Source organism: Ranitomeya variabilis, chromosome 2, assembly GCF_051348905.1.
Source record: "Ranitomeya variabilis isolate aRanVar5 chromosome 2, aRanVar5.hap1, whole genome shotgun sequence".
NCBI classification, from domain to species: Eukaryota; Metazoa; Chordata; class Amphibia; order Anura; family Dendrobatidae; genus Ranitomeya; species Ranitomeya variabilis.
This window is the reverse complement of record NC_135233.1, coordinates 536,472,921-536,493,795: the sequence shown is the minus strand read 5'-3', so window position 1 is coordinate 536,493,795 and position 20,875 is coordinate 536,472,921. Positions and strand designations below refer to the sequence as shown.

The 20,875-nt window shown below is 42.7% G+C and overlaps 1 protein-coding gene across 3 annotated transcripts in view; it reads right to left on the bottom strand.

Annotated features, from left to right (window-relative positions):
* SPON1 (spondin 1) overlaps positions 1-20,875 on the bottom strand; it is a 1,148,287-nt gene that overhangs the window by 223,280 nt on the left and 904,132 nt on the right. For all 3 annotated transcript variants that reach the window (XM_077288119.1, XM_077288120.1, XM_077288121.1), the window contains one exon: positions 15,133-15,300. In XM_077288119.1, coding sequence (XP_077144234.1) covers positions 15,133-15,300 — 168 coding nt within the window. The remainder of the gene's footprint in view (positions 1-15,132; positions 15,301-20,875) is intronic.

Here is a 20,875-nt window from a genome sequence, read left to right as displayed (position 1 = left end):
GTTATAGGCGTCTCTTTCATCTGGTACTAATATTGGCTCGTTCTGAGACACAAATGCTGTCAGTTCATCAATATTGTAGTTTGTTTCTATGAAAATCTCCCTACACATTTTGATGCCTTCAGGATTTCTTATTGGAGCAGGCAAACCAAGCAACTAAAAGGCTTTTCCTGATATTGCTATGCACTGATCTTCAAGGAGCATTAAAGTTTCATTGAACATTTCCTCAGTGAAGTTGATGAGTTGCTGAGGATTTCTAATCTGCATGAGGATGTCCTCACTGAGATCAGTTTTGTACTTTGTCCAAATCTCAAGAGAATTTGAAATGCTACAGGTTGTTAGAATAATAGCAAAGAGGTGTCTTAGTTGCTTTGGGGTTTGTGTGGCTGCTGCTTTACTGAGGGTCATGTCCCAGTGTCCATCATTTTCCAGAAGTCCTTTTCTTTGGCAAGCTTCCCTGAATGTTTCACACACATGGCTTCCGACGGTCTTCAGGTCAGAAAATGATGTAGGGCCTTTGACAACATGAAGTAACATGCACAGGTAGAAGCACTCTGCATTTGACGGATGAACAGTGTAGACGCGACCAAGCGTTATCAGTTGCTTTCACCCCAGGATAGCCTTCAATATCAAGCCCCCGTTTCCTCTGTTCCAGTGTTTTTCTGGAGGCATTCAGAAAGTAGTAGTACTTTGGTAAATCACAGTAGAGAATTGTTTTTGCAAAAGGGTCTTGTTGACACAGCTCAAAAAATGCCTAGAGGGTGGTCTTAGGTGGTGTTAGGAGCTGCTGCTGCAAGTTTGCTGGGTTAAAATAAATTCTCTGTCCATTTTCCAAGTGCACTCTCAGATGCACAACTGGTGGGTAGAGCTCATGAATGGAGAATCCTAGTATTCTCCAAACAGCTTCATTGCTGCTTATGTACCTGCCCATCTGGAATGCCTCCACTTCATCAATAATAGGTCCATTTTTCTGGAGTTAAAAAACTGCTTGATCACTTCCTTTGTGGACATATTTGCAGATATACTTGATTGATTTCACAGAGTGGCAAGATTCAACATTTATGTGGGCCTGGAAGATTTTTGAGAGCAAAGGGTTGTAAGGCACTACCCACCTGTTGTCAATTTCTATCTCTTGGAGTGAGGATTAGTGTTGAGCATTCCGACACCGCAAGTATCGGGTATCGGCCGATACTTGCGGTATCGGAATTCCGATACCGAGATCCGATACTTTTGTTGTATCGGGAATCGGTATCGGGATTAATATCAATGTGTAAAAGAAAGAATTGAAATAAAAAATAGGGATATACTCACCTCTCCGGCGGCCCCTGGACTTTACCGCCGTAACCGGGAGCCGTTGTACCTAAGAATGCGCGCTTGAAGGGCCTTAGATGACGTCACGGCGCTCTGATTGGTCCGTAGCGGTCGCGTGACCGCTAGGCGACCAATCACAAAGCCGTGACGTCACCTAAAGGTCTTTCAAGCGCTTGAAAGACCTTAGGTGACGTCACGGCTTTGTGATTGGTCGCGTAGCGGTCACGCGACCGCTACGGACCAATCAGAGCGCCGTGACGTCATCTAAGGCCCTTCAAGCGCGCATTCTTAGGTACAATGGCTCCCGGTTACGGCGGTAAAGTCCAGGGCGCGTCAGAGGGTGAGTATATCCCTATTTTTTATTTTAATTCTTTCTTTTACACATTGATATGGATCCCAGGGCCTGAAGGAGCGTTTCTTCTCCTTCAGACCCTGGGAACCATACAGGATACCGTCCGATACTTGGTGTCCCATTGACTTGTATTGGTATCGGGTATCGGTATCGGATTAGATCCGATACTTTGCCGGTATCGGCCGATACTTTCCGATACCGATACTTTCAAGTATCGGACGGTATTGCTCAACACTAGTGAGGATCCAACACGCATTTTGAGCTTTGCTGTGAAACCACCATCCCCTGGCTTTCTTCTTCGGTAGACTGAATATCCATCTTGTCCTGTTTGGGTTTCTTGGACCAGGGATCGTGGGTAATGCTTTGAACACCTGCCATCAATCATACAGGGAGAATTTTTGTTGAGACTCCCACACGGACCATGGATCATGTTTTTTGTGATGGTATCAAACAGCAATGGGTCAACCTGAAGGTCTGGCAATTCGGCACTGATGATATTGTCAATTTCGGTAGGCTGTATTTTTTCCTTCAGCCAGATCAAGATGTGGGCGTGAGGAAGGCCTCTTTTTTGCCATTCAAATGAATACATCCAGCACTGCATCTCACCATAAATATGTGATTTTGTGATGAGATTAGTCATTTTTGAAAGTTTCTGTATGAAAACCCGAGCAATAAGGTGATAGCAATTCACTGTTTTTTGGCTCGGCAACAGGTGCCCCCCAATTTCCTCCCAGGCAGGATTGCAAGTAAAGGTAATGAAAAGATCTGGACGGCCATACTTTCTCACATAAGTCATTGCATCCTGTGTGTATTCATGCATGTGTCGTGGGCTTCCAGTGACAGTTGATGGAAGAATAACCATTTTCCCCAACTCTTTTAGATCAGCATCATTTGCAACAGCATCTCTAAGGTGAATATATTCCTCTGCCTTGAGCGTCTTCTGATTTAGTCGGATATATAAAAGACGTTCACTCTCAATCTTTGCATACATGTCAACAATAAATTGGTGGAAGAGGTGTTTGCATTTCAAGATGTGATTTTCCTCTGCAAATCTTGTCATGATCCCATATGCATAGAAGTCCATGGCAGACACTTTTTTTCCTGAAGGGTTGCCTGTTGTAGGATCTGTCTGAGGTATTCCAAAGTGATAGCCATCCTGTCCCTGCCAAAAGATGATTGGATATTGCAGTGCATCATAGGACCTGTGAGTTTCTGCTACTCACTGCAAACTATTGTTCCTTTTCTGACGCACAATGTCACGGCTTTGAAAATCATTACCTACAATCAAGATGGCTACCTCATCAAATGTGGGAGCATTGAAACGTCGCTGATGCTCACCTTGTGGTGTTTTGTCAGCTCGAATGACAACCTTGTAATCGTCATTTGGCATGCATTCAAGTGTAGTTTTGAAAATTTGAACATATGGATTGTTGGAGTGAAGGAACTGCTGCAAAATAGTGACAATATCTAGGCGAGTGTTAGGAATTAAAGAGCATCTCCGCTGAGCCTCTGCTTCTGCATTTCCCATGAAGAAGAGCTGAAGAAATTGAGGTTCCTCTCCTTGTAATGGAAGCAGTGAGCCAATTGAGTGGTAAACCTGTCCTTGAACTTTAAATGGCGGCAGAAATCCTGTTGTAAACATTTCTTTTGTTGCACCAAAGGATGTCATTTGGAAGCAGGAGTTGTACTTCCTGATGTTGTCCAAGAAATGCTTTGAAATTATACTGGTACCTGTCATCAGAGACTTTAGGGGATCTGGTGGTGACAGGAGAGGTGGAAGTTGTATCTTGCCATTTGCACAGCATAAGCCTGGCGGTTCATCTTTCCATTTTAGGGCACTGCAGTACATGCAGACCACATCCATTTTTCCTATCTGAACTTTAGGATTACCCTGATAGTTTATGTCCGACTGGTAACAAAAGGCAGCATGTTTCAAATCTCCAACCATTTCCTGTGCCCTGGTGAAAGAAATAGCAATTCTCTTAGCGGCAAGTCGGCCTTCTCTCTGCTGAGATGTCTCATTGGCCCTTGAGGAAGCAGCTCTTCTTCTCTTATCTGCAAGCCTCGCTTCCCTCTCCTCGGAAAGTTCATTGACTATTGAGGAAGCAGCTCTTGTTTTCATGTCTGCAAGCCTCGCTTCCCTCTCCTCAGAAAATTCATTGGCTCTTGAGGAAGCAGTTCTTGTTCTCTTGTCTGCAAGACTCGCTTCCCTCTCCTCAGAAAGTTCATTGGCTCTTGAGGAAGCAGCTGCTGTTCTCATGTGTGTCAGCCTTGTTTCTCGGTCTTCACATTTTTCATTGGCCCGTAATGCAGCTTTTCTTTTCGTGTCAGCTGACATTCGTGCCATGAAATTCTTTATTTATGAGGCATTATTGTGGTAAAAATAGTCTGTAACTGGCAGTTTCTATATCATCTCACATAGAGGTAATGTGACTGACATCAGCCTTTCCACCAACACACCCTAACTGACATGCTATTATAACCTCACACAAACTTTGTTCTATGGAGAATGTCCTGACTATATTAACCAATCAGAGCTCAGATTAATTAAATGTAGCAAAGTAAAAGCTGAGCTGTGATTGGTTGCTATTGGCAGCCTCATAAATCCCAGCCAACAGGAAGCCCTCCCCCTGGCAGTATATAGCTCACACATACACATAATAGACAGGTCATGTGACTGACAGCTGTCGTATGTCCTATATCGTACATTTGTAGCTCTTGTAGCTTGTCTGCTTATTAATCAGATTTTTATTTTTGAAGGATAATACCAGACTTTTGTGTGTTTTAGGGCGAGCTTCATGTGTCAATTTGTTTGTGTTGAGTTGCGTGTGGTGACATGCATGTAGCGATTTTTGTGAGATGAGTTTTGTGTGGCGACATGCATGTAGCAACTTTTGTGAGATGAGTTTTGTGTGGCGACATGCGTGTAGCAACTTTTTGTGTGTCGAGTTGCATGTGACAGGTTAGTGTGTTTTGCGTGTCGAGTTTTATGTGTGGTGCGTTTTGAGTATGTGCAAGTTTTGTGTGAGGCAACTTTTGCATGTGTTGCAACTTTTGTGCATGTGGCAATTTTTCTGTGTGTGCAAGTTTTGCGTCTGGCAAGTTTTCCATGAGGTGAGTTTTGCACGTGCGGCTAGTTTTGCGTGAGCCTAGTTTTTCATGTGGTGAGTTTTGCATGTGGCGAATTTTGCGCGTGGCGAGTTTTGTGTTTCGACTTTTATGTGGCGAGGTTGGTGCATGTGTGGTGAAATGTGTGCTTAGGGTGGTATATGTGTTCAAGCACGTGGTAGTGTGTGGCACATTTTGTGTGTGTGTTCATATCCCCATGTGTGGTGAGTATCCGATGTCGGGGCCCCACCTTAGCAACTGTGCGGTATATACTCTTTGGCGCCATCGCTCTTGTTCTTTAAGTCCCCCTTGTTCACATCTGGCAGCTGTCAATTTGCCTCCAACACTTTTCCTTTCACATTTCCCCCATTATGTAGATAGGGGAAAAATGGTTTTGTGAATTGGAACGCGCGGGGTTAAAATTTCGCCTCACAACATAGCCTATGATGCTCTCGGGGTCCTGACGTGTGACTGTGCAAAATTTTGTGGCTGTAGCTGCGACGGTGCAGGTGCCAATCCCAGACATACACACATACACACACACATTCAGCTTTATATATTAGATATACCTGTAAGTCATCTCCCCTGTATATAGTATATACCTGTATGTCATCTCCCCTGTATATAGTATATACCTGTAGGTCATCTCCCCTGTATATAGTATATACCTGTAGGTCATCTCCCCTGTATATAGCATATACTTGTATGTCATCTCCCCTGTATATAGTATATACCTGTATGTCATTTCCTCCTGTATATAATATATAGCTGTATGTCATCTCCTCCTGGCTGTCAATTTGCCTCTAACACTTTTTCTTTCACTTTTTCCCCATTATGTAGAGAGGGGCAAAATTGTTTGGTGAATTGGAATGCGCAGGGTTAAAATTTTGCCTCACAACATAGCCTATGACGCTCTTGGGGTCCAGACAAGTGACTGTGCAAAATTTTGTGGCTGTAGCTGCGACGGTGCAGATGCCAATCCCAGAAATACACACATACACACACACATTCAGCTTTATATATTAGATTACATATATAAAAAGACACAAGCTTGGACAATTAGTCCACTTTTTCCTGAGGAAGCCAAGCTTCAAGGTGACAATATGCGTGCGGTCCTCCTCCCATGTACCATCATATTGGCAGCAGGTCTTGCACTTGTCTTGATCTTTCTTTGATTTTCTCATTCTCCAACTGATGTTTCGCTTTCTGACCTTTTCATTTTTCAGCTAGAATGTTCAATTGTGTCCTCCATTCCAGTTTATTTTGGTTTTTATTTCTATATACAGTATTTGCAAATGATCATTTTTTGCATTTATGGTACAGACATTGCTGTGTATGGGACATTCATTTCATTCATAGATCTGTCTCTTCATCTATCCTGTCCTTTTGCCTATATAGGACAATATTTTCATTCATAGATCTGTCCTTATGTATTCATTGGGTCCTGTTACTTCCATAGGACAATAATTTAATCTATTGATTTACAGTGCCTTGCGAAAGTATTCGGCCCCCTGGAACTTTTCAACCTTTTCCCACATATCATGCTTCACACTTAAAGATACCAAATGTACATTTTTGGTGAAGAATCAACAACAAGAGAACACAATGTGAAGTTGAACGAAATTTATTGGTTATTTTAAATTTTTGTGGAACATCAAAAACTGAAAAGTGGGGTGTGCAATAACATTCGGCCCCTTTACTTTCAGTGCAGCAAACTCACTCCAGAAGTTCATTGTAGATCTCTGAATGATCCAATGTTGTCCTAAATGCCTAATGATGATAAATATAATCCACCTGTGTGTAATCAAGCCTCCGTATAAATGCACCTGCTCTGTGATAGTCTCAGGGCTCTGTTTGAAGCACAGAGAGCATCATGAAGACCAAGGAACAAAACAAGCAGGCCCGTGATACTGTGGTGGACAAGTTTAAAGCCGGATTTGGATGCAAAATGATTTCCAAAAATTTAAACATCCCAAGGAGCACTGTGCAAGTGCTCATATTGAAATCTACAAATCTGAAAATCTACCAAGACCTGGCCGTCCCTCTAAACTTTCATCTCAAACAAGGAAAAGACTGATCAGAGATGCAGCCAAGAGGCCCATGATCACTCTGGATGAACTGCAGAGATCTACAACAATCAGTCGTACACTGCACAAATTTGGCCTTTATACACTAGATTCCTTGATAAGGCGTTGATCCAGGGAACTAGTCTGATTGCCGTATGTGGAGTCGGGAAGGAATTTTTTTCCCCATGGTGGAGTTACTCTTTGCCACATGGGTTTTTTTTGCCTTCCTCTGGATCAACATGTTAGGGCATGTTAGGTTAGGCTATGGGTTGAACTAGATGGACTTAAAGTCTTCCTTCAACCTCAATAACTATGTAACTATGTAACTATGAAAGAGTGGCAAGAAGAAAGCCATTTCTCAAAGATATCCATAAAAAGTGTCATTTAACGTTTGCAACAAGCCACCTGGGAGACACACCAACTATGTGGAAGAAGGTGCTCTGGTCAGAAGAAACCAAAATCTAACTTTTTGGCAACAATGCCAAACAACATGTTTGACGTAAAGGCAACACGGCTCATCACCCTGAACACACCATCCCCACTGTCAAACATGGTGGTGGCAGCATCATGGTTTGGGCCTGCTTTTCTTCAGCAGGGACAGGGAAGATGGTTAAAATTGATGGTAAGATGGATGGAGCCAAATACAGGACCATTCTTGAAGAAAACCTGATGGAGTCTGAAAAAGACCTGAGACTGGGACGGAAATTTGTCTTCCAACAAGACAATGATCCCAAACATAAAGCAAAATCTACAATGGAATGGTTCACAAATAAACGTATCCAGGTGTTAGAAAGGCCAAGTCAAAGTCCAGACCTCAGTCCAATTAAGAATCTGTGGAAAGAGCTAAAAACTGCTGTTCACAAACGATCTCCATCAAACCTCACTGTAATAATTATAGGGGATAACTCAGGAGACTCTTTGCGTGGAACAAGACAACTACAGGACACAGTTTTATAAGTGGTAAAGTCTATATTATCACACAGTGATTCGAACAGGTGCAGAGAGAAACTCAAGTCCACAACACTTGGTGCAAATATCAAATGCAGCTCATCAGTCTATAGGAAACTTCAGAGGAAAATGCAATCACGCAGAAAGTCTATGAAGCACAATTATTCTTGAGGATACTTGACATGAATTAGTCCTTGCTTAGTCCACAACACAGATAGATACGCTTATAAGGCAGTTCAAATAATATCTTAGCACAAGCAGGGAGGCCTGGGTGATAGTCTCAGGTTCTTGCAGAGCAGAAAAAGCTTACATGTCCAGCAAATGCAGATGGAAGTAACACGAGCAGCAGAGCAGCAGATGTAGGAGGATTACTGGAACTGGTGTATGCAGCAGGAACTCAGAGCAGAGTAGCAGGATCACCACACAGGTTCACAGGAGCAGGTATATAGCCAGGTAGTCACCAGAGGTCAGGAGCTGGATGCAAGGCAGATTTCTCTAGCACAGACTGAAGGCTGGGGTGGAGTTTTATAGCAGGAAGACACAGTGCACATGAGACCAAAGACGCCATTTTGGAAAAGGGCAGTAATGCACAAAAAGATAATAACAAATGTTCAGAGTCCTGACATTACTCCCTCCTTAGAAGCAGCCTCAGGACGATCCTGGACCTGGTTTCTCAGGGAATCTCCGATGAAAACCGAGAAATCTTCTTTTGGGCATTGATGTTTTCCACAGGTTTCTAAGAGTCTTCCTCAGGGGGATATCCCTGCCATCTTATCAGATATTGGAGCCGATTCCTGCGAATCCTGGAATCAACAATTTCCTCCACCTCAAATTGTTCTTGCCCATCAATTACCACAGGCTGCCGAGGTGGCACAACACATCCCTGGAATGTATTAGGAGATACAGGCTTTAGTAAAGATACATGAAAAACTGGGTGTACCTTCATAGTCCTAGGCAGCTTCAGCCGGCAGGCCACAGAGCTCACAATACCGTTGATCTTGAAAGGGCCAATGAATTTCTCTCCAAGTTTTTGTGAAGGAACGTTTAACTTCAGATTCTTAGTTGCTAACCACACAGAATCTCCTACCTTGAACATGGGTGCAGGTTTAAGGAATCTATCAGCCGATCTCTTATAACGTTCTTGAGCTTTGGTCAGGGATTCCTTCAGAACCTCCAGATTTTGCCTCATCGCAGTCAGCCTTTCCTCCACTGCCGGAACCGGAGAATTGGAGACCTAGGTAAGATACACGGATGATAACCCAGATTCACAAAGAAAGGTGTAAATTTAGTGGAGGCGCTCTGAGAATTGTTATATGAAAATTCGGCTAACGGCAGCAACTCCAACCAATCATCCTGGAGATGGCTGACATAGCATCTTAGATATTGTTCCAGCGTCTGGTTGGTACACTCAGTTTGATCATTTGTCTGGGGATGGTAAGCGGAAGAGAGACAGACAATAATATTGAGTTCTGCAAAACCCCTTCCAGAATCTTGAAGTGAACTGCACTCCACGGTCAGAGATGATCTCATCCGGAACCCCATGCAACCGAAAGACATTCTGTATAACCAAGTTCACTGTATCTTTAGCTGAGGGGAGGCCGGTGCACGGAACAAAATGAGCAGCTTTAGTCAGGCGATCAACTACCACCATGATTGTATTCATGCCCCCCCGATGTAGGCAGCTCCACAATGAAGTCCATTGATATAGCCCCCCAAGGGTGGGACGGAACAGTTAATGGTTGTAGAAGACCCGTAGGTGCCACATGAGGAGTCTTGTAATGAGCACATACCTCGCAAGAGAGAACATAGTCCTTGGTATCCTTCAGGCAAGTTGGCCACCAGAAGAATCGGCTCAGGAACTCTTGTGTCTTCTGTACCCCCCTGTGACCAGCCAACTTGGAGTCATGTACCAACTTGATGATCTGCAGACAGACGACCTCAGGGACGTAGATACGTCGATCTCTGAACCACATGCCACCCTTAAAGACAAGATTAATATCCACAGGTGGGTTGGCCAGAAATACATCACCTTCATAGGCCTCCCTGCACTCCTTCCACAAGTCCTGATCATGGATAACTCCGATGAAATTGGCATCAGATAGAATGGTCTTGGACGGGGCTCCAGATACGGAATCCGCAGCATGGATTTGGGATACAGCATCAGCCTTCCCATTACGAGAACCTGGACGGTACGAGATAACAAAGTTGAACTGATTTAAAAATAAGTTCCAACGAGCCTGACGAGGAGAAAGACATCTAGCAGATCTAAGGATCTCTAAATTGCGATGGTCAGTTAGCACTATGATCTATTGTGCAGCTCCTTGCAGATGATGCCTCCATTCTTTGAAAGCCGCAATAATAGCCAGCAATTCCTTGTCTCCCACGTCGTAATTCTTCTCTGCTGAGGTTAGTCTATGGGAAAAGAAAGCACAAGGATGTAGCAGACCCTTCTCTTCAGTTCTTTGGTAGAGAATAGCCCCCAAAGCATTATCAGATGCGTCCACCTCCACAATGAAAGCAAGTGTTGGATCTGGGTGTATCAACAGCGGGCTGATGTGAAACAGATCTTAAGCCGATCAAAAGCTTCTTGAGCCTGTGATGACCACTTAAAGGGCTTTTCCTTCTTTGTCAAGGAAGTAATGTGACACTATCAGAAAAATTTCAAATGAAGCGTCTGTAGAAATTTGCAAAACCAATAAAATGTTGGACCTCCTTAACGTTCTTGGGTACCGGCCAGTGAAAGATAGCCTGAATCTTACCAGATTCCATGTTCAGCCCCTGGGGAGAGATGATATAACCTAAGAACTGTATCTCAGAACGATGGAACTCGCATTTCTCCAGCTTAATATACAGATGGTTCTCTTTCAGATGTCTTAAAACAGTTTTGTCATGCTCTTCATGTTCCTGTAGAGAGTCAGAAAAGATTAGTATATCGTCCAAATAGATCACCGCAAACTGGTCCAATAAATCTCTGAAAATGTCATTAGCAAGGTGTTGAAACGTTGCAGGGGCGTTACAAAGCCCGAAGGGCATCACAAGAGATTCAATGTGTCCATACCGGCATCTGAATGCCGTCTTCCACTCATCCCCTGAACGAATACGCACCGAATTATAAGCCCCACAAAGATCCAGTTTAGAGAACACCTTAGCATGGCAGACTCTTTCCAGTAATTCGGGAATCAGAGGCAAAGGGTAACGGTTTCATACGGTTACCTTATTGAGTTCCCGATAGTCAACACAGGGTCTCAGGGTCCCATCCTTCTTTTTAACAAAAAATATAGGTGCCCCTGCTTGTGAGGAAGGACGTATGAAGCCTTTGGCCAGATTTTCATCAATATACTCCTTTAAGGCTTGAAGCTCAGGTGCCGCCAAAGGGTATACGTTACCAAAAGGAATAGCTGCCCCAGGAAGCAGCTCAATGGGACAGTCATAATGCCTGTGTGGAGGAAGCTGATCTGCATTCTTCTTGTCACAGATGTCAGAGAACTCTTTATATGCTGGAGGTAAAGTAAATACTTGTACACATGTTTCCGTAGCCGTGGACTCTGCGACAGCTTTTGTTAACGCTGAGTTGCTCCTTGTTGGAAAGGTAATCTCCTTGGTCTCCCAGTTGATAATTGGGTTCTGAGAACGCAACCAAGGAATGTCTAAAATCACAGGAAAAAGAGGAGAAGAAATTAGCAAGAAAGAAAGTTGCTCCTGATGATTAGGCTCCAACACAATTTCAAGGGGTACGGTCTCCTGATCCACAGGCCCAGAGATTAAAGGTGACCCATCCACTGTTTCCATGGTAATTGGAGAGGCTCTTTGCTGAATTTCAATACCATGTTCCTTGGCAAATGCGATATCCATGAAATTGCCACCTGCACCAGAGTCAATCATAGCTGACCTGGAAATCCACTGTCCTGAATGCAGGATCTTAATAGGGAGAGAACAGTGAGAGTTCTTTCCCTTCAGCTCCTTGGGGGGTGAAGTCACAGAAAGTGAATGGAATACAGCGTTTAAAGGCAGGCTACATTCAGAGATGATAGATTCATCATCACAGTTGTCATACTCCCCTACTGCTGCTAGCACCTTGTTAGGCCGTCTAGGACACTTAGGACAATTGATGAAGAAGTGGTCAGACTGGCCGCAGTAGAAACATAGACTTTCACGAAGGCGATGCTCCCTGCGCTCATTGCTCTCGCGCCTCTGAACAGAATCAATTTGCATGGGCACCTCCTCCACCTCCCGAGAGGTTTTACCTGCAGGCTCTTTGGAAGGAAGGGAAAAGTTAGAAATACGGTTATAAGCAGCAAATTTCTCCTGCCTACGCTCAGTAAGGCAAATGTCTATGCGCACACAATGCTGTATAAATGTCTCTAGCTCTTGGGGTGACTCAGAGCGAGCTAGTTCATCTTTTATAATACTAGACAGACCCCTTTTAAAAATAGGCAATTGTGCATAACTGTCCCAATTGGTATCTACCGCCAATCTCCTGAATTCAGTGGCATACTCAATAACATAACGTTTAGCCTGGCGTAAAGTCAACAAAGCAGATTCAGCGGTTGCACGGCGATTAGGGTCATCAAACATTAATGCCATAGTGGCCAAGAAATCATCCAAGTTATTTAACCGTGGGTCACGAGACTCAATCATCAGATTTGCCCAGGCGAGCGCTCGTGAGGTCAGTAGCATTATTACACACAATACTTTGGATCTATCAGTGGGAAAACGGTCAGCATGCACATCAAAATATAGCATACATTGATTCACAAAGCCACAAAATTTGTCGCGATCACCATTAAATCTGAATGGGGGCAACTTAGGTGGGCTAGCTGGTGGCGGTTGCCCAGAGGGTAAAGTCACTTGTGCAGCTATTTGCATGCTTATGTCCTGAAAAGCCCATCCATACTGGGACTCTATGCCAGCAAGTTTGTTTTCCTGGGCTGCCATGCGGTTGCTTAAGTCCTGCAAAGTTTGTCCAAACACTTGTTGATTGAGTTCAAAGCTTCCAAACTTCTTTTGCAGACCTTCCACATCTTTCTGCAGTGATCTAATTATGGAAATCACCTGCTCTAGTCTGCTTTCTGCAGTGATTGTTCCAGCAGTCTCCTTTTTTTTTTTTTAGGCTAGAGTATCCTGTAATAATTATAGGGGATAACTCAGGAGACTCTTTGCGTGGAACAAGACAACTACAGGACACAGTTTTATAAGTGGTAAAGTCTATATTATCACACGGTGATTCAAACAGGTGCAGAGAGAAACTCAAGTCCAAATCACTTGGTGCAAATATCAAATGCAGCTCAGCAGTCTATAGGAAACTTCAGAGGAAAATGCAATCACGCAAAAAGTCTATGAAGCACAATTATTCTTGAGGATACTTGACACGAATAAATCCTTGTCTTAGTCCAAACACAGATAGATAAGCTTATAAGGCAGTTCAAATAATATCTTAGCTCAACCAGGGAGGCCTGGTGAATAGTCTCAGGTTTTTGCAGAGCAGCAAACAGCTTACATGTCCAGCAAATGCAGATGGAAGTAAATACGAGCAGCAGATGAAGGAGGATTACTGGAACTGGTGTATGCAGCAGGAACTCAGAGCAGAGTAGCAGGATCACCACACAAGTTCACAGGAGCAGGTATAAAGCCAGGGAGTAATCAGAGGTTAGGAGCTGGATGCCAGGCAGAATACTATAGCACAGACTGAAGGCTGGGGTGGAGTTTATAGCAGGAAGACACAGTGCATATGAGACCAAAGACGCCATCTTGGAAAAGGGCAAATGCACGAAAGGTAAAAAATGTCCTGACAACGTCCATGACGACACATTCGAGGAAGCAACTAAATGCCTCAAATAGTGAGCAGGATATGGAGCACCCCATGGGGAAACAGCGATCTATATTGTATGCTCCTTCACAGAAGCAGCCCAATGGGAGGACACTATTCAGAGACACAGGTAGTAACCGGAATGCCCCCTCAATGTCTGTTTTGGACATTAGGGTGCCCCTTCCCAACTTCTTGACCCGCCTGACTGCCTCGTCAAAGGAGGTACATAGTACTGTACTTGGTTCCGCGTCGATGTTGTCGTTTACTGACCTGCCCCTTGGATATGACAAATGGTGGATTAGTCTGAATTTATTGGGTTCCTTTTTTGGCACAACTCCCAACGGGGGTATCACTACATCTTCTAAGGAAAGTGTTCCGAATGGACCCTCCGCCCTACCTAAATATATTTATTTTTTTTTTATTTTTTTTATTTTTTTTGTCACGACGTCTGGGTGTTGGTAGGGTGATTTTAGATTTTTACTCCAGCCTTTCTTGATTTTAGAAGGGCATGACATGCCTTTATCTGTGTCTCCTCCTCATTTTACTCCTCCACCTCTTTTCTTTTCGCATGACTATATGTAGTTGTGACTTTTCCATGTGTTTGTTGTGTCTTCTGAGCAGTTTGTCAGCTTTTGGACACCTTTTAAGGTGTTTTCTATGTGTTTGTATGTGTTTGTGTTTGCCTGCCATTGGTTTCTACGGGATTCGATGGTGTTCCTCGAACGTTCGACGAACATTTGTCGAACACGCCACAGTTCGACGAACCAAACTGAACTCAGACACTAGGGGGGTGGCTCAACACTACTATTGATCTTCTATCGTGCTATTGTTTTCTTTCAGCTCTTCCATTTTACTTCTTGTTTTTCACATATAGAACATTCACCCATTACAGTGTACGGGAATGCTCATATGTCTATTTTTAATTTTAGAGACTGTTTCTGATCAACATCTGTCTGTTTTTTGGCTGATTTTCAAATCAAACTCTCTGATTCAAGTGGAAGGGTCCTTAAAAATAACATATAACACTCAGGTGCTATCTGGGTACTGTGCATTTTTTTTACTGTCTAATAAAAAGGAGAACATTTAAAATGTCTTATTTTTTGCATATGAGAAAAATGAATGCAACACTGATGATAAAAATGCAAACCAAAACTGTATGAATATTGGATCCATCATTCTGATGAAAATTATTTCTTGTATAAAATAATCAAATCTAAACAGATGTCTGAATTAGACAGTCAATGGTGTACATAGAAAAAAAGGGTTCCTACCAAGATTTTCAGCATTTTTTGCATGACATTGGGCCAATTATGACCTTCCTTGCTTCCTGTAAGGAGTCCTGAACAAGTTACAAGGGGGATGGGTCAACCATGGCTGGCCCTGCTCTCTCCCATAACTCCATAGGAACTGCAATGTCTACCTGTATGGAATCTTACATGATAGGTTCTTCAGTCCCGAACACTTTGACAGTTTATACAGACAGTAGGTAGCAACTTATTCTTGTATAGGTTTAGTGTGTTAATATGGTGCAATACATTACTTACGGCACTCCGGCATCATGCACTTTTCAACTTCAGTAGTCTCAGTCTTGCACATTGACCCATCTGCTGGTGTCATCTTAATCATCCTATGTCGCTTTTTCATGCCCATTCCACAGGTTGCGCTGCATTCCTCCCACTCTCCCCACTCTGTTACTATACAGCTGCTTGGCTCTATACAGTAAATGATATAAAACAAATAATTGTTAACCTTGGTTTTTACATCTATGATAAGTTAGAATGCACAATACGTTACTGCCATATTAAAAAATTTACCTATAGGAGAATTTCTTATTCTGTAACATAAAAAAGACATGGGTCCATCAAGTTCAACCTTCCTTGATTAGTTATACATTATCTATAACTAGATCATAGATACCCTCAATGTAGGCAGGCAGTCTGACTGCTCTAACTGTAAAGAACCCTTTCCTAGCTGCTGAAATTGCTTTTCCCCTACAAGTAATAAATGCCATCTGGTCCTTTTTAACGTGCCTTGAAGGAATAAGTTATGTGTCAGTTCTTTATATTGACCACACATGTATTTACATACAGCATAGATGAGATCTCCTCTGAGGTATCTTTTAAACTAATAAAGCCCAACTGGATTCCATATTCTTAATGTGGACTTACAAGTGATTTTTAAAGGGGTAACAATACATTGGGATGAATTTTATCTCTCTTTTTATAAACCCTAAAATATTGTTTATATTTGCGGCTGCTACTTCATATTGAGTACTGATGCTTAGGTTACTTGTAACCAGAATACCCAAGTCCTTCTCCTGTTCTGTAGTCACGAGTTGCATTACTCTACACTGTGCAAAATTATTAGGCAATGCACATTTTTGATGATTAATTTTATTATTGAACACATACGGTGCTGTTGGTCACTCCACAAGGTTCATAAACTTGAAATCTGTATTTTTAAGAAGGTAAAAGTGAGGTTTTGTCTTCGTTTGGAGAATATCTATTTGTGCAGAATTATTATGCAATGAAATGAAAAACATTTGTTTTCCATCTAAGTGGTTTATTTTAATTTGTTAAAGTAAGCATAATAACCTAACAACTAAAACTGCACAAAATACATTTCTGATATAAAAAAATATATTAGTGACCAATACAACCACTATTATTTTAATAGGCTCAAAGGCTTCCATGCATGGACTTTGTCAGTTTCTTAATATGTTGACAATCAACTTTTTAAGCAGCACCAACCCACAGCCTCCCAGACACTGCTCAGATAAGTGTACTGTTTTCCTTCAGTATAAATCTAATTTTTAGAAGGGCCCACAAGTTTTCAATATGATTTAGGTCAGGTGAGGAAGGGGCCATGTTATTATTTTTCATATTTAAACCTTTTACTGACAGCAGAGCAGTGGAGACTTTGATGCATGCCATGGAGCGTTGTCCTCTGTAAAAATGATGGTTCTCATGAAAGATACAAACATTTTCCTGGACCACTGCTTGAAGTGTCTTTTTAAACTGGCAGTAGGTTTGGGGGTTGATTTTAAGACCATATTGAACCGACAAAGGTCTAACAAGCTCATTTTTAACAATATCAGCCCATACAGTACCCCACCTCCACCTTGCTGGTGTCTGAGTCAAAGTGGGGGTCTATGTCCATTATGGATCCAGTGACGACTGAATCTCATTGGTCCATAAAACCTTTGAAAAATCTGTCTTTGGATATTTCTTGGCCCAGCCTTGTTCTGTGGTGGTCGGGTTTCAGACTACTTCCTAATCTCAGCCATGTTTCTGAGTACTGAACACCTTGTACTTCTGGGCATCCAGGGAAGTTGCAGTTTTGAAATATGAAAGCACTGGAGGACAATGGCTTTTTGGCTACTTCCCATTCGACTCTTCTCAAATCTTTGGCAGTTATAGCGCATCTTTTTTTATTCTACACCTTTTTTTTTACCTAGTTGGCTATTTGCATCAAAACTTTTGATGTTTCTATGATCAAACTCCAATATCTTAGCAATTTCAAGAGTGTTGTATCCCTCTGTAATACTTTTAACAATTTTTGACTTTTAAAAATCAGTTACAATTTTTTTTTACTATTTTGCCTGAGGAAAAAAAAATAATTGTGCACACCTTGAGGCCCCCTTCACACATCTGTTTTTATGTCCATATGCAGTTCATTTTTTTAAGGACCGTAAATATGAACACACACACACTCATTATTTTCAATGGTGGTGCACACATGTCAGATTTTTCACATGGACCATGAGTTTGTGTGAAAAACTTGCAGACATTTCTTTTTTTACACAGACAACGGACAAAATGCATGTCACACATGTGTCATCAGAGTGGCACGTATTGGGGCCTGGGGAAATGTAGTACTGTTCATGTTGATCCAAGGTGCCGGCTGCTGAAGCCATCTCTCATCATTGTTGTGTAGTCTCCCTGAGTTTACTGAAGTGCGACCAGGCGACAATGATTAGAGTTGTATTCAACACCATATGCTTTCAAATTGTTCTCCGCAAATGTAGTGTGACTTATTCTGATTTGGGGTCTCTGGTGGCGGTGATAATCAGATGCTTTGAGGACAAGTCGGGTGATGTGGAAGAGCAAGGGGACCAGAGAGCTAAGTGGTGAGATGTTTTTATCTCTTAATTGTCTATCTTTTGACAGCCTTTTTGGTTCATAAAATGGGAATTACAATCTTTGTAAAATTCAAATACAATTCAGTTCCACTCAAATATATTCGCTTACCTACAGTGGGGAAAAAAGTATTTAGTCAGCTATCAATTGTGCAAGTTCTTCCACTTAAAAAGATGAAGATTATGAAGATGAGGCCTGTAATTGACATCATAGTTAGACTACAACTATTAGAGTCAAAATGTGAAAACAAATCCAGAAAATCATCGTCTGATTCGTCAAGATTTATTTAGCAAATAATGGTGGAAAATAAGTATTGTATTACGATTCCTCTGCTCAGTGAATGATTGCTATGCTGTTCTATGGAGACTTTTTTGCTGAGCTGTCTGTCTGTACTACTACTACTGGCTTTACATTCTCCACCCTGTTCTTTGGGGGAGGCCTTGACTCAGGCCATTCGTATGGACCGTAGAATTCGAGAGAGAAATGATGAGCGACAAAGGGTTTCGGTCATTCTTCCTGAGTCGGTTTCCTTACCTGAGAAGGTACCAATGGAGTTTACAACTGGCAGCTTTTGGGCCATGGAGAGGACTCTGCTTCTATTATGTTCATGCTGGACATTATCTAAAGGACTGCTCGATTCGCCCTCAAGCAAACAAGCCGTCGGGAAATGCCTAAGTCTGGGTGATAGTCGAGGAGGCCACCCAGACTTCCAGGTACCCCTTTACTCCTCAGATAAAGTGCTGTTGAATGTGGAACTATGTTTTCAGAACCTGTGGTCATCTGCACTTGCTTTCATTGTGGGTCTGCAGCAAACTTTATTGATTCTGGACTGGTTCTTAAATCAGGATTAGGGACAGTTAGATTGGAGACACTTATTCAGATTGTTGCTATTGACAAAACACCGTTACTCAAGAACGTCCAGCTGGTAACAGTGAAATTCTCACTAAAAGTGGGAACACTCCACTCTGAGTCCATATCCTGTTATGTCTTGGATAATTTACCTGCTGGGTTGATGTTGGTGTTTCCTTGGCTGCATGTTCATAATCCTGTAATTGATTCATAGCAAAAGGATATTGTTAAGTGGGGCCCCAACTGTCGTAAAAAGTGTTTTTTTTCTGTGCAAATTTGCTCCACTAGTCTGGAGGGTCTGCCGGCATACCTGAAGGACTTTGGAGATGTGTTCTCAGAAAAAGAGGAAGATACTACCTCCCCATCCTCCTTATGATTGTGCTATTGATCTTGTTCCAAATGCCAAATTGCTTAAAGCTCACCAGTATAACTTGTCAGGACCGGAAAGGACTGCTATGAAGGAATATGTCAATGAAAGTTTACCGAAGGGTCATATCCGTCCCTCCTTATTGCCTGCAGCTGTCAGATTCTTCTTAGTAAAAAAGGATGGGGGTGTTAGGGCTAGCAGAATGCACCAAATAATTAGAAAGATAGGGTAAGGTGCGTTCGCAGCCCGGGGTCCACCGTGCAGATGGAACCTGCTGCTAAGTAATGATGGTCTATATGGCGGTACAATGTGGATACACACGGGTTAACGTCACCCTGTGTGAAGGAAGCGAACCCTGTTGCGTCACAGGGCCGCGGTACCGCACCAAGAGCGCAAGTAAGGAGTCTCAGAACTCAATCCCAAGACACAGGATTAGAGTTCACCTAGACCTCTTGCGCTCAACAACACAACTGGGGTGTCAGAATAACTGCAAAAATAACTTAAATGCACAAGAGTGCATGCAGTGCCGCACTGGCGGACGCCACTAACCACCCAGACTTGGGATAGGAAAGCGCACGGCGCCGCACTGGCGGTCACAGCAATTAGACACTGTTTTGTGTGTTTATTGCTGATGGCTCAGCCGGGCGCTAGATAGCAGACATCCACCTTACCCGAGCAGTCACACACAAGGGAGGGTGTTGTGAAATTGGATTTTGGGCTCCCCCGGTGGCCACTGGTGGAATTGAACTTGTGTGCATCATCCCCTCTGTTCACCTGTTCCCATCAGGATGTGGGAGTCGCTGTTTAACCTTGCTCCTCTGTCATTTCCATGCCGGTCAACATTGTAATCAGAAGCCTTTCTGTGCATGTTCCTGCTTCTAGACAACTCCCAGCTAAGTCGGACTTTTGTCTTTGTTTGTTTTTTGCATTTTGTTCCAGTTCACAGCTGCAGTTTTGTTTCTGTGTCTGGAAAGCTCTTGTGATCTGAAATTGCCACTCTGATGTTATGAGTTAATACTAGAGTCTTAAAGTAATTTCAGGATGGTGTTTTGATAGGGTTTTCAGCTGACCATGAAAGTGCCCTTTCTGTCTTCCTGCTATCTAGTAAGCGGACCTCGATTTTGCTAAACCTATTTTCATACTACGTTTGTCATTTTCATCTAAAATCACCGCCAATATATGTGGGGGCCTCTGTCTGCCTTTCGGGGAAATTTCTCTAGAGGTGAGCCAGGACTGTATTTTCCTCTGCCAGGATTAGTTAGTCCTCCGGCTGGCGCTGAGCGTCTAGGGATAAAACGTAGGCACGCTACCCGGCTACTGTTAGTTGTGCGGCAGGTTTAGTTCATGGTCAGTTTTAGTTTCCATCCTTCCAAGAGCTTGTTCTTATGTATACTGGGCTATGTTCTCTTGCCATTGAGAACCATAACAGTTTGACCGGCCCACAAAGGGTTAAATTAATTGGCAGAGAAAGGAGAGAAAAAAGAAGTCTGCTGAAATTTTTTTTTTTTTTCCTTCAGTTCTGAGTGTGCTTTCAATTGAATCACTTGCAAGTCTGCCTATATTGCAGCCTTCCTCTCTCTCTCTCCTTCTAATCCTGGAATGGCTCTGTGTTCACCTGTTTAAAATGGATATTCAGAGTTTAGCTGCAGGTTTGAATAATCTCACCACGAAAGTTCAAAATTTACAAGATTTTGTTGTTCATGTTCCTATATCTGAACCTAGAATTCCTTTGCCTGAATTTTTCTCGGGGAATAGATCTTGCTTTCAAAATTTCAAAAATAATTGCAAGTTGTTTTTGTCCCTGAAATCTCGCTCTGCTGGAGATCCTGCACAGCAGGTCAGGATTGTGATTTCCTTGCTCCGGGGCGACCCTCAAGATTGGGCTTTTGCATTGGCTCCAGGGGATCCTGCGTTGCTCAATGTGGATGCGTT